Source organism: Anser anser, assembly GCF_964211835.1.
Source record: "Anser anser genome assembly, chromosome: 20".
Lineage (NCBI taxonomy): Eukaryota > Metazoa > Chordata > Aves > Anseriformes > Anatidae > Anser > Anser anser.
In genome coordinates this window covers 5,578,923-5,592,753 of record NC_139741.1, presented here as the reverse complement: position 1 = coordinate 5,592,753, position 13,831 = coordinate 5,578,923, and the positions used below count along the sequence as shown (strand labels likewise).

Genomic DNA, 13,831 nt, shown 5'->3' with positions numbered 1-13,831 from the left:
GAAATCAAAGGCGCAGCGCACATTAAAGAGGCAGAAACATCTCTTTAAAAGTGAGAGGATTTCCTGTCACGGTACGAACATCTGAAGCCTCCCCAAGCCGCTGCACCTGGGGTGACCCCGCTCCCGCTCCCTCGCACCCCTCTCGCCGCACACACCAAAGCAGAGGCGAGGCAGAGCCCCAGGACAGCTGCGTCAGGCACCTCCCTTCTCGCCTCGCAGCAGGAGGACGGACGGACACTGCGTGCCAGCACTCCATTTCCTGCCTCTCCTTTCATACGGCGACGCTGCTTCTTCCCGCTTGCCGAAAAACAGGGGTTGGGTTTCGGCCCAGGCAGAGCGAGCCCCCGCCTCGGTGGCACCGCAGCGTGCGAGCCCCTCGGAGCCGAGCCCGCGGGGCAGCGGCCCTGCTCCGACTTGCCGTCGGGCGGCAGGAGCTTGGCTGGGAAGCAGACTCGGGCTTTGTGCTTACGAATCGTTTCCCTCCCTCTGTTGCCCTGAAACGAGAGCCCGGTGTCGCCCTGCCGTTTGGTGGAACCGCTTCGGGGGCGGGCAGGCCGGGCAGAAGCCCCCCCGGCGCGTCCAGCTGACGCCGCTCCCCGGGGACTTGCGCCGCGCTCGGGCTGGAGGGCAGGACTGGAGAGTCTGACACACGGGCGGGCGCTCGGTTTCGCTGGAAACCTTCCCCTTCCCTGCCACAAAAGCCTCGCTCGATCTCTTGCCTCCGAAGCCGACGGCTAGATTGCAGAAACCTGAACTGCAAGTGGAAATTCCCTGCCGCGCGCTGCGCAGCGCAGCTCCTGCTGGCACTGGTGGCAGGGGGAAAAAACGTCACGTGGGCTCTGCACACACGGCTCGCTGAGGAGTCTTGCATCAGAGGGCAGAAGCCAGCAGCCAGGAAAATAACTCCAATTACGGTAAATAAATCCCCAAATATGTGACAATTTGCCTTTTAAACAGGAAACAGAGGGGAATAAGCAAAGGAAGACTTTGGTCTAAACATTGCTGCCACCAGCCTCAAGAGCCCAAGAGCGAGGCTCTGAAGACACGTCTGGGCCAAAAGCGTTTTACCTGGGCTTTTCTGATGTGTTTCAAAGGCTGAGACAGCTTCCTTCCCCCAAAGGAAAGGCGCCTGCAGTTCCCGGCAGCTGTGCCAACCTCCAGCTCTCCAAGCACTCGGAGGAGCAGCCCTGGAGGGACAGCTACCACCCTCCGGACACGTGCGTGACCCTCGCGGGGCTCCGTGTGAGCGACAGCCCGGCGCGGCACAGGAAACGTGCGCTGCGCGGTCACGCACACCCGCACCACGTCAGCGCTGCTCTCCCGCTCACGTGGCGGAGCCTGGGCACGGCCAGGAACAGCCGTGGGCAGCTGATGGAGTGTAAAAGCCCTGTGCGCACACGCAGAGAGCTCTCCGTACCTGCGTGCTCTCGAGAGCCTCCATGGGAGCACAGGGGAGGCCGACGGAGACCGGGCCCGGGCGCTCCTCCTCCGGGTTTCCTCCTCCCCTGCTTCCATGCTCGGACCTGAGGCAAACGAGAAGAGCAGCGCCACGAAGGGAGGGGAAGGACGAATTTAACGACCGGTTCGTCCAGGCTTAAAGGCCTTGGGAAGCATTATGTCTCAACAACACCTCGCTAAAGCCAGAGCCAGGCAGTCTCGCAGGGAAATGGCACGCCGGGGCTGCCAGGTGCACGTTCATCATCTCGGGACAGACGCTTCAGCCCGCGCTTGCCGCACGACGACCCCTCAGAAAGCCAATTAGAAAACCCCCTTGCACCGAGGGGTCCGCGTTCGCATTACAAAACCCAGGCCCCAGGCAGGCGGAGGGCCCTCGGGCTCCCAACGGTACCCGCTGCGGCAGCTCAGCCCCCCAGACGCAGCCCCCAGCAGTCCCCCCCCCGTGCCGTGCCCCGAACTGCCGCAGCCCACGGAGCTGCCAGCTCCACGGGGCCGGCCGCCCTCCGGTGAAGCGCACGTTTGCCACGCGAGGAGGCAAACTATGAGAAAATGACTCAGTTCTGCTCCCCAGACAGGGGAAGATCAAGTTGCTGCTTCTGCTATCTACAGCCTGAGGTTTATTACGCTTTGTTTTGTGCCTAATTTTAAAACTCCACCAAACCAAGGCAGCCGTCCACAGCACTGCTTTATTTTTAAACGCACTCAGATGCGCTGGACTCCCTTGTGATCGACTCCCAGCACCTTCTGCCTGCTCCAACATGCACGATGTGGTTAGAGCCTCAAGAGAGGCCATTGAGATGTGGCTGCAGCAGCAGAGCGCTGCAGGCTTCCGCCGAGCCTTTTTCTGACGCTGCAGTGAGCTCTGAGCAAAGCTGGGCTCCAGCCATCGGAAACCAAACCAGGACCATGAGGATGGTCAGAGACGAGGCCCGGTTCTGCCGCCGAGGGCAGACACCGCCAGCTTCTGCAGCGTCTCCGGGGATATTTTAAGGGTTTACACTTTAGCTCGTAAGGCCGAGCAGCTGCGGTCAGCAAAGCGAAACGTGCTCCGCTCCGTGCGCGGCGGCAGGACAGCAGTGGAGCAGCCGCTTGTAAGAAGCACGGGCTGAATTTGGGGGGGTCCTTCGGGGTCGGTGCGTCCCCTGCAGCCAGGCTGGGGAGCTGAACATACGTGGCAGGAGCAGGAAGGGAACCCTGCGCCTGCTAGAAGCTGCAGTTGACGCCCGCCGACCTGGGGATCCTTTTCACGTCTACCAAAAAGACTCGGGCAAGATCAACGTCAGGTTTTCGGCCAAGGAGGGCTGCGCACGGCACCGAACCCTTGCAAAAACTATAGTTAGTGGACGCTCAAACACGTAACGACGGCTCTGCGTTAGGCAGGCAGCGTTTCTGTTCCGCGGGGCCTGTGCGGTGCCGACCTACTCGACACTGCTGCGATGACACCGCAATGAAGCCGTACCGGGGAGCAGCGCACGATCCTCCCTTCCTTCACCAGCCTTTAGAGCTCCCCCGGCCAACCTCGCCTCGGACAGCACAGCAGACCTTGTCCTCCCGCAGAGGCAGCCCCAGCGGGGCTGCAAGCAAAGCCCAACCCGACCCCGGCCGCCTCCACAAACCCTCCTCGCGCCCCCCCCGTGCGCCCCGGCAGCAGGAGTGCCGCCCCAGCCGCAGCTTTCCGTGGCCAGCCTTCGCCGAAACAGCCCCGCTTTGGGCAGCAGGGCCGGCTGCCTGCTCGCTCCTCGGCCAGAACCTCGCCGTGCCTCCGCGCCCCGACTCTGCTCGGCCCCGGGGGACGCGACTTCACTCCCGGCATGTGCTGAGGATGCACATATGGCGTTGTTCCCCCCCCCCCCCCCCGCCCCCCCGCCTCTTCCACCTAAGCCCGACCTCCCTAACAAACTCCACGCAGCGCAACGCGACGGGCCCGAGAGTGCCAGAAGGCATCCAGGTGCTGCAGCCTGATGCTTCGCACCCGCGGCCAGGCAAATTTGCCGGGATTTCCGGGAAGTGTCTCTAGGGTGCCCCGCGCTGCGCCCCCACTTTGGTGCGCGCTCGTCAGGAATGCGGGCCCGTCGGGGGCGAGGGGGGGGTGGAGAGGGGAAGTTATTCTGGTGGTGGCCTATGAATAACATCCAGTGATTTATAGGAAGTATAATCCAATAATACAGTAAAATAAAACAGTGTGTCTGAGATGGGTTTGATTCCAGGAATTATAAAACAAATTATTAAAGAGAGAGAGAAAGAAAAAAAAAAAGGAAAAAAAAAAAGCCTCAGAGAGGCCAGATCGGAGTAAATTGGGCACAGATGGGCTGGGAGGGGGTTTCTCCCTCTCCCCTCACCGAGATGCCCCTGCCGCAAGCACGGCTTCAATTAGTCCTTTCAGAAACCAGAGTTTTATTTCCCCAAATTACAGAATTAAAAAAAAATTAAAATTCTCGGAGTGTTTGTGGTCGGGATAAAGGGATCCAAAGCTTCTCTGCAACTTGATTGTGCAGATGGCTACCAAACTGTTAAAAGGGCCACCCCGTGAAGGGCCCGCCCCAGCTGCAGCCCAGGATAGCCCCAAAACCTCAGGAGTCACCGACCTCCCCCGACAAGAGCGCTCTAGCGACCGCACGGCCCTGCCACGCGGAGCACCCACGTCTCTCTGCCTCCTTGCCGTGGCTGGGCATCCTCGCCGCCCAGGGTCAAGGTCCCCAGGCTGCTTTTTCGCACCTCCACCGCTCCTGCCACGAGCGGAGGCAGCGCTTGCCGCGCGTCCCCGCGGACAACGGGGCGGTCGGGCTCACCGGGAGGAACGCGCGGCTCGGTGCCGCACCGCGGGGGGAACGCTTCATGTGGGAAGTCTTCGGCTTCCTCTGTCAGAGAAAACAACAGCCCCGAGCCATCTCCCGGGGTCTTCCCAGCGCTGCCTGGCTGCTCACAGGCAGCCGCGACCAGCTCCAGCGCGCCCGGCTCTGCTCCGGTGGGATGAACGCGGCTCCGGCGCTCACAGAGCCGGCACCTGCATGGGAGGAGGCCGTGAAATGCCACGCGCTGGTCACAGCTGGGTGCAGCTGGCTCTGAAAAGGGTTGAAACACCCCACTGCGCCCCAACAAGTCAGCCCGTCGGATGAGCAACGGGACATCTTGCAAAGGCAGATTTAGGGAAGGGGTAGCCGCAAGCAACGAGGAGCACGGAGACGTTATTGCAGACACAGTGATGTAGGAAACCAACGCCAGGGCAAAGGAAAATGAGTAAAAGGCAAAGAGCAGATAGAAACCGCTGCCCACAAGTCTCCAAGCTCCTGTGCTGCCTGCTGCTCCACTGAAAAATTGGGACAGGCCGAGCATAATGCGCAGAGAGAACGGGGGAAGCTGATACCAAGAAAGGGGCCGGGTAGGTGTGAGGCATTAAGTCCAAGGAAGAAGAAAAGCGTTTGCTTAAGTGTTTGATTGTTAATGCTTCCTTTTTTTCAATTCCCAAACCAGTGCTCAGAAATGTGTGTCAACTGGCAGGACGTTAAATCACGCCAAAATTCCCCACGCCACGAGCGCTTTGCCCACCCCACCACCCCACGGCTGCTCGCGGCACCCCCGGATCCCAGCAAGAGGAACTCATCAGAAAACAGACACGGGGCAAGCCTGCGAGTTTCTCAGGAGCAGCTGTGGCTCCAGAGACCTGGAAATACATGGGAGGAGAGGGAGGGGAGCACATACCCCACGAGATATCTACCCCCAGACAGCAGGGAAAAAAGAGGCTCTCAGACAGACCTCCCTCGCTGGCCCCAAACCCCCAGGATCTCCTCCTGCTACTGCGAGCTCGCAGCTGAAGGTCAGACAGGCACACGCGCTGGGAAGGCCACAGCCACGCTCCGGTCCCAGATTCGCGGGAGGATTTCGGTAGGAGGGGATCTCTGGAGGTCGCTCGGTCCAACTGCAGAGCTCGATCCAGCTCCGCAGAGCTCGGGCGGCCGAGCCCTGAGTGCAGCGAGCGCTGCTCGCGGCTCCCCACCGAGGCTCCCCGGCAGCCGGGACGCAGGCAGGGCAGGGGAGCGCTGCCCCGCGCCCTCCACACGCTGGGGTCGGCCCCCTCGCGCCCGCTCCCGCTGCTGCCCGTGCGGCTGCAGCCCGGCGAGGTGACTCGTGTGCTGGGAAACGGGAGCCCGCACCTTCCCGACAGCCGTGCCTGCTGCCTGCTCCGCTCGGACCCCTGCCCGCAGCAACCCACGCACCGGGGCAGGAGCCAACGCCCTTCCCTCTCCCCCTGTGCTGGGCACTCGGTAATAATTCAGCAAACTTTCCTGCTCGCCTTTTAAACTCCAGGCTCTTTGCTTTCTGCTTTTTTTTTCCCTCTTCCGCACCCAGCTCCCAGCACTTCTCAGTATCACGGCGTCGGCACCGAGCCCGAGCTGGGCTCTGCCAGCACTCAGCGCACGAGCGCTCGGAGACCACCAGAGCATTTGCACTGACAACAGAATTTGCTTTGCCAACAATATTCTTAGCAATGTTTTAGGGTCACCAGAGCAAGGAGCCCTCGGGGAAATCCTTTAAGGGCACGAAGCCTCAGCTGGCAGCCGCCGTGCCATCGGACCTGCAGGCATTTCATGACCACCACCACCTGCTCCGCGCGAGGTCTGCAGGTCCCCAGCAGGAACGAGTTTTGCTTTTCTCTCGAGATCAGAAAGCTGGGAGCAGCTGGCAACTACTCACCCGGGAGGCAGGAAACTCCGAGAATACTTATTTTTCACATGAGATAAAAAGTGCTCCCTTTCTGTCACTCACTCACTCACATCCACGGCTCGGCTGCGGATGGAAGAGCCGAGCCCAGTGGTCTGAGAGCTGGGATCGCTTCCAGCTCTGCCACGGGGGCTTGCTGCACGGCCCAGACAGATTTCTTCCTCTCCTTACCACCCGCTTCTGTCTGCAGCACAGACACGGCTATTAATATACCTACCGGGGGGCTGCGCGGAGGCATTGCTCATAATCGTAAAGCACTTTGCAGCTCAAACATAAACACGCCGTTGCCGGTTGGCACCCGGCAGGAAGGAGGGCAAGTCCTCGTACGAGGGCTGCCGGCTCACCCAGGGCTTCCCCCGCCTGAGGAAGGTTCCTGCGAGGCGGGCCGGGCACCCAGCACGGGGATCTGCACGTCCCAGCCCTCCTGCTGCTGCCAGCTCGCTCCATGCGCTGACCTCAGCCCCCCGCCAGCGGTCTGACAAGTGGCTCACAAGGGAGAAACCTTCCAGCAGCAGCTCCTTGGGGCTCCGCCGCATCGCCCACGCGCCGGCTTTGACTGAAGGCCATCAGCTGGAGGCTTCCACCTTTGGGATCCAGCCCCTAAGCCGCTGGCGTGCCCGACGCTGCCTCCTCCCAGCCGGGGAGCGCGGCCCCAGCCCTGCTCCCAAACGCGTGGCGCGGGCTGAGCCAGGCACCTGCTGCCGGGCAGGGACGGACACATCCCCTGGAGGCACAATTCCAAGCCCAGTGGAAGGGCTTCTGCTTTGGTGGCATCACAGCACAAACCCAACAACAGCAGGGACCACGCAGAGCCCCCCTGGGCGATACTGGACGTGCTTCGTCCTCCAGGTGCCTTACCGTGGGGCGCAGCCTCCAGCCCAGCAGCTCCCATCGCACGGCTCTGCTGCCCGCCTGGATGGACGCAGTGGCAGGCAGCGCCGCTCTCCCAACAGCCAAAACCTCCCGGATCCTCCCAGCCCTCTGGGTGCCAGCGTGGGCACTGAGCAGGGCCCAAGCTAACTGCGGGGAAGGCAGAGGCGAAAAACGGAGCCCTCCGTCTGTGCCTGCTGACTCAGGCTCCAGGGAGGTGCAGCGCCTCCTCACCGCACCGTGTTACACACCTCACCGAGGCCCTTCTGTACAGGCCAGGGCTCTTTCGCTGTCCCTGCACACGCCGACACCCTCAGGCATCCACTCTGCTTCCCCATCAGATGCGTAATTCCCCCCCCACCCTCATCCAGGAGCAGCCTGACCCTACAAAGAGCAGCCGCTCCCCAGCCCCGGGCTCCCTTCGAGCAGCACGTGGTACCTTTGGGCTGGGAGTTGTACACCGCAAACATGTTGATTGCCACGAGCTGGAGCATGCGGGTGCTTCCGATGGGAGGAGGGCTGTGCTGCAGCAGGACCTGGAACTCCCTCAGGACCTCTTCGGCCACCGCAGGGAACGTCTCCATCCTGCAGGGAGAGAGAGAGGCTGGAGAACGCAGGCTATGCCCCGGGGCCGGTGGCACAGCTCCCTTCGTGCCACCTTTCCCCGAGGAACGGGGACCCCCCCAGCTGTCGGGGGGCTGCCTCCCGTCCCAGAGCCGCGGGGAATCACCGCCTCGCAGCGAAGGTGCAGGCGGTGCGAGGGAGACAGCCGAAGCCTTCCTCGGAGAGGGCAGCGAGGGATTGCTCTGTAACTGACAGGCAGCATTCCTTTGGCAGGAAAACGCGGCCTTTATGAGTCATTTCTGACCAACCATTTTTTTCTACTGACTTCTACCAAGCCGGGAGGGGTGCCAAGAGGCTCACTTGGACCAGGAGCAGCCCATGGGACAGAAACCTAGGCTGCAGCGAGCTGCACACACTGGTGCCACATTGCGGATGTGGCAGCTCCAGTGCCTTGAGCTCTGGCCAGAGCACGCTTCCTCCAGTGCCTGTCCCGCTCGCTCGGGACAGGACCCCACAAGAGCCCCAAGCTCCACGCTCCCAGCACGGTGACCGGAGTCCTTAAATCCTCACCGCTCGGAGCCCTGCTTTGCCCAGGGGACAGCAATTTGCAGATGAACACCCAGCCCCGGCTGGCTGCTGCTAACGCCAGCGCCGCAGCTGGGCCCCGCAGCGCTGCGAGCGCTCCTCGGGACACGGCAGTGCCACGGCCGGGGACGGGGTGAGCTTTCAGCGCCGCTCACAAGCGCCCGTGGAAACGTGACACGTTTATCCTGCTCTTCATCTGGCGTCGCCGAGGGAATCGGCTGAGGTTACGCAGCAGAGCTGATGGATCCCCAGCAATCCCCCAGATGAACTGGGGTCAGAAACCAAACCGGTTGCAAAGAAGAGCACAGGCGGGCCGCAAAAATCACTGCCACGTGGCTGCCCACAACAGCCCTCCCCCGAGACCTCACCTGGTATCCCACAAAGGCATCTTTATCACCGAGAAGCTGCCAAAGGCTTTGTAAATTAGTGGGGGAGGGAAAAAAAAAAAAAAGGCTCTCCCATCCCGTTGCCTCTGCTGAGCTTGCTCCACACCCGCCAGGAACGAACGCTGCTCTGGCAGCAAGTGCCAGCTCCAGCGATCGGCAACACTGAAGTCGGGTGCCCCAAAACGGGAGGGAGGGAGCCCAAACCTGCGGCGGGTAAGGCGTCTGGAGCCAGGGCAGGCAACCTCAGGGGCCTCCATAGCAATTTCCTCTGTCTTTCCCCCAAGAGATGCAGATCTTGTGATATCAGCACGCTACAGGCTGGATTAGCGAGCCGCTTCTGGTAAGCCACATGGGCAATTCTGCTGGGCTTCCCCAACAGACTTTCAGGACAGTAATAGGCTCTATTTTTAAAGACAGAAATGGCTTTCTTCTTAACCATATTTCACAGCTGCCTTTCGACAGCCGGTTCTACGTGGCAGCAGGGGTACCCTCTCCACTAGCACCGTGTGCTGGAGCGGTTCAAGGCCCCCGTGACATCCCCGCGAACACGGGCTGCAACTCGTGCTCTGGAGCTGGGCAGGACGGAGCGGCTCCACCAGCACAGAAGTGCTGCTCCCCCTCGAAGAGGCAACTTCCCTGGGCTTGGGGCGCAGCCAGGCAATTAGAGCAAACCGATCGCTTCGGAAGACTTCCTAATTTTGAGAAATCTCAGCCCCCAGCCAGCACGGCCAGCAACATCCTCCTAGAGCGGACGGGACACCGGGGCCGGAGGAGCCCTTTGCAGGACGGGTTGTTAGCGAGGAGATGAAGGTTAGCGCCACGGAATAACAACCAGAAGAAGTTGTGAGGGCTTCCTCAGCCCCGCCAGCTGTGCTCCGATACCGCCGCACATCTGGAACGGCACGCGGTAACCCCACTGAGCTCAGAACCGGCAGGTCAAGAACAGAGCGGAAGCTTTTAATAAACTGCTTACCTGTGGTTTTAGGAGCAAAAGAGCCCGATCACTACATCAGCAGCTCTTCCCTACTTTTTACGGATAACTGACTATGGATCCTGCCCAGAGAGGACTCAGCTAGTCCTCACCTTTTACCTATATCGAGCACGGAAGCTATTTAGCAGGGCTGGACGATTTCTCTTCCTGTGTCATGGTATTACTTTCTAGTTCCCTTCTAAGTACTTGAGGGGATATTCTGCCATTAAACATCCTTGGGTTTTCTAAATGACTGTCCTGGGAAGCAACCGCCTCAAAAGCTGCATCTTAATTTCACAAAAGTCTCGGGAGCCAAATGTGCAAGCAATCACTGCAACATCCCCACTAATCCCCCTGCTGGCACGCATTCAGCCCGGAGCTCGGCCGCGAGCGTGGCCCGGCGGAGCCGAGCACCAGCAGCTCCCTGGACGCTCTGCCCTGCAGCACAGACGCGCTGCGGTCCCCAAACCTTTCACGGGCTCTCGCAGCTTTCCTCCCGATTTCCCGCGGGCGGGAGGAGGACATCGAGTGCTGCCTCCTCGCTGCAGGCCGGCCTGCTGCCCCCAGGCAGGTAACGAGGGCTGTGCGATTCAGGGAGAGATCCACAGCCAGTGGATTGCTCTCCCCGTCTCCCTCGGCCACTTGGCTCTCCAGCGGGCTGTCCAGCGCTGCCCCCGCTTCGTTGCTTTATGAAGGGTGCAAAGTCAAGGACGTGCCCCCCTGAGGAGCCGTCCCAGGGAGCGCACCGTGTGGAACAAGTGCCACGGCTTTAGGGTGCGCGACGGGGTTGGCGCTGGCGTCCTGCACCCTCTGCTTCCCCTCTCCCAGGAGGGAAGGGGACAGGGCCCCCTCCGACACCTGACTCCGCCTGCGGAGCGGGGACAGCTCCGTGGAAGCCTGCGGGCTGCGAGGCTGAGCTCTGCTCGCCGGGTCAGAAGGATGTCCCCCGGGCTGGGCCCGCAGCCCAGGCCTGGATCAGGCTCGCTTTGCTTCAAGGAGAGCTCTCAATTATTCGAAACCAGCTTACGACAGGCGCGGCCAAGGGGGCACTTCGTGTAAACCCCTTCCCACAGCTCTCAGCTGCGAGGCTTCCCCCGAAATGGCAGCGAGGAGACGAAGGGCGAAGCCGGTCCCGATGTGCTGCGGACCCTCCTGCCCCCTCCTGCCCCCAGAGCCCCCTGCCCGCCGGCTGAGGGTGGCGGCAGTGGGAAACGAGGGGGAAACTCCCGAGATTAACGGGGAGGGAGCACGGTTTGGGGCCAGGAGAGGGAGAAAACAGCCTCCGGTCCCGCCCGTGTGCGGATCGGCTGGCTGAGCTCAGCCTCTGCCAGAGGGTCCTGGTGCACCAGCAGGATCAGGCCTTGAGGTGGGGGAAGAAAAAGCCCCAACAATAACCAGCGTGGACCGGAGGGCGGGTAAGGAGAATAGGAACCAGGAGGCTAGGCCTGCAAGAATTCACACCCTGTGCCCTCAGCTCCAAACACAGCTTAGTTGCTAACAATATTAAATTCCAAAAAGACTTGTAATGTAGGAAAATAAAATAAACATCCTGCACACTTACCCAATCCTGGTAAACAGCTTCCCATGGGCATGGAGAAAACTGAGGATGAACCTTTTGTTCAGCTGCATGGGAAAAAAAAAGAGAGAGAGAGAGAGAGAGGAGAAAACAATTAAACTCTCTCCGATTTCCTGTGAATTAAGAATGTCCCCAGTGACAGAAGAACCTGGCCTGGATACTGGGGGTGGCACTGGAGATGGGAACCAAATGGACATGCCCGAACTCTTACAAACATCATGCATGCAGGCGAGGGCAAGTGCCAAACAGCTGGATGCGGAGCGGGGAGAGGGCGGTGGAGACACAGCACCCTCTGCCGGGACCTGGGTGCTCGCAGCAGCCCGGCTGGGCTCAGCGCCGCCAGCCCCAGGCACGGCGCAGCTCCGCACCCTCGCCAGGACCCAGCAGCTTCTGCGAAGGGTGTCCCAGGGCACGGCGCTGCCAGCCGGTGGGGGAAAGAAACAGAAATACGGAAGCGACGCGGTCGGTGCTCAGGTTGGCACAGAGCTGAGGGCAGCCCCCGGTCGGGGCACGGAGGGAAATGCTCACAAAGCTCAGCAGCAAAGCTCGGAGCGCTTCTCTGTGCCGTGCCGGGGCAGCTTTCGGACGCGAGGGGTTTTGGGGTGATGCTGTGCCCTTGCATTTAGGCAAAGGCAGAGAGGGAGCCTGAGTTTGGATTTATCAGAAAAGCCCCTGCAGCACCGAGCCTGGGGCAGGGCTCATTATTTCTCTTGTGAGCTGGTGGAGCAGCGTGGAGCTGAGTGGATGCAGGGAAAAGTCCAAAGCACGTGGCGTAAAGGCAGCTTCCTGCCCCACTCGGGTCCGATAACACCAAAATCTAACCGAAATAAATGCTTGCCGCCACTCGAAGCCACCTCTGCTAGCTCAGCAGCACTCTGGGCTTTCCCCATCCTTATCTGAACAGCTCTGAAGAAGGCTGGGGGTGGTACAAAGTCACTTTGCCCGGCCCTGGAGGTGGCTGTGTCGCCCTAGGGATGGCCTGGCCTCTCTCTTACCTTCTCCACCACGAGAAGCTTCCAGCTAGCACCCACCCGCCTGCACGGCCTCACTGCCGTGACAAAAGCCAGGCTCCGAGCCCTGCTGACCGGCAGCGGCCCGGGTCCAAATGCTGCAGCTCCGCTCCCATTCGTGCCAGGATTCATCACCCTGAACCCCTCTGCTTCCACTTGAGGGGGAATCAGGAGCGCGGAGAGAGGAGCAGGACAGCAGGAAGGGCTTCGGCAGCGCCAGCCACGTGCCGGGACGCTGCTGAGGCTCCGGCAGGCGGCACGGCCTGCCCTAGCCCTGGAGCTCCTCCTGCCTGGGGCGCGGAGCTGCCCAGCTCACGCCGTTACCCACGCGAGCCGCTCCGCGCGGCGCGACTGCTCGCCCCGGTGTAATGAACCTGCGCTGCGCTCCCCGAGGACCCGTGCGGGAGGAGGATGCCCTGCTGCAGAGCCGCTCCTGGGCCATGTGCGAGTTTCAACATAAAGCCTGCCTCATAAAACAAGCCAGACCAATTAAACTGGCCCCCGCAGCAAGGGGTTCTTGCTTGCTCGCTATTTTACTGCTGCCCTAAAGAGCCCTTTCCGCTGGAACCTGACTTTATTTGCCACCATTTTATTAACTCTGCAGATGAAAACCCAAAGAGGCCGGGGAACAGTGGGACGGCAGAGCAAAGCCCTCGCTCGCTTTGCCGGCCAGGTTTGGACGGCTGCTTCTCCACCACCCTCTTTAAGACACCGAGGCAGCTCAGAGCTCGAAACCGTTAACGTTTTCCTTCGGGCGATGCCCCGTGGAGGTGGAAAGCTGGTTTGTGACCGGCTCCGCGGCTCCAGCTGCTATCAGGCACCCCGAGAGCTGCAGCCAGCTCCCAGCCCCGAGCTCAGGTGCAGGAGCCCGGCGGTGAGCAGCGCTCTCCCCCTGCTCTCTTGCAGGCTGCAGGAGCTGCAAGAGGGGCACCGTCAGCTCCGTGCTCCTCGGTGAGGGGATGTGGGAAAGAGACGCTGCCTCCACCAACACCCAGGGCCCCGGCCTGACCCGGGAAAGCCCACGGCAAGGCTGACGGGCAGGTGGCATGCAGGGGAAATAAGAAACGAGGGCAGCAGTTCACCTCCAAGGCCCACGTTCAGCCCACAGCCTCGGGAGCGCTCACCTTGCAATCCCTGCAGCCCTTTACTGGCAGCGGGGGAGTACCAAAACTCCCCACCCTGAATGGAAAGTGACGCCCACGGAGGGACACGCACAGAGGCACCCGGCTCCGGGAGGGCTGCGCAGGACCCGGCTGCACCCAAACCTTCTCGGAGGGAGCTCCAAGCTCGGCCTTTTCACCTGCAATGCCGAGCACTAAGCGGTCACGCAGCACAGGACCCGGTGCCGGGACGTACACTGGTGCATGTAGCGTTTATTTTTTAGGAGGAAGCAGGATACCTGCCTCTGGGAAAGAAGCAGGTTTCGCGCCTCCTGCCAACTTTAGCATGAACCCAGCAAGCCCGGGCCGAGCCCTGTGCGCCCCGGCACCGTGGCATCGCGAGCAGGCACCTTTCGTGCTTCTTTCATCCCTTTTTTCTCTCACAGCCTCGAGGTTTTGATGAGCTCATCGCTTAACTTTGGACCTTTCATCTCCGAGTTCACGCGAGGGCCACGGGCTGCTTTGACTGGGCTTTTTCTCTGAATGACTCGTCCTGGAGTGACTCACCTGCCCCTCAGCCTCCGGGAGCCGAG

General features: G+C 61.3%; 1 protein-coding gene across 5 annotated transcripts in view; it reads right to left on the bottom strand.

Annotated features, from left to right (window-relative positions):
* The window catches only part of SMG6 (SMG6 nonsense mediated mRNA decay factor), a 109,237-nt gene that overhangs the window by 73,163 nt on the left and 22,243 nt on the right, over positions 1–13,831 (bottom strand). For all 5 annotated transcript variants that reach the window (XM_083806686.1, XM_083806687.1, XM_083806689.1 and 2 more), the window contains exons 9-10: positions 11,114–11,175; positions 7,487–7,632 (exon numbers count right to left, since the gene is read on the bottom strand). In XM_083806686.1, coding sequence (XP_083662812.1) covers positions 7,487–7,632; positions 11,114–11,175 — 208 coding nt within the window. The remainder of the gene's footprint in view (positions 1–7,486; positions 7,633–11,113; positions 11,176–13,831) is intronic.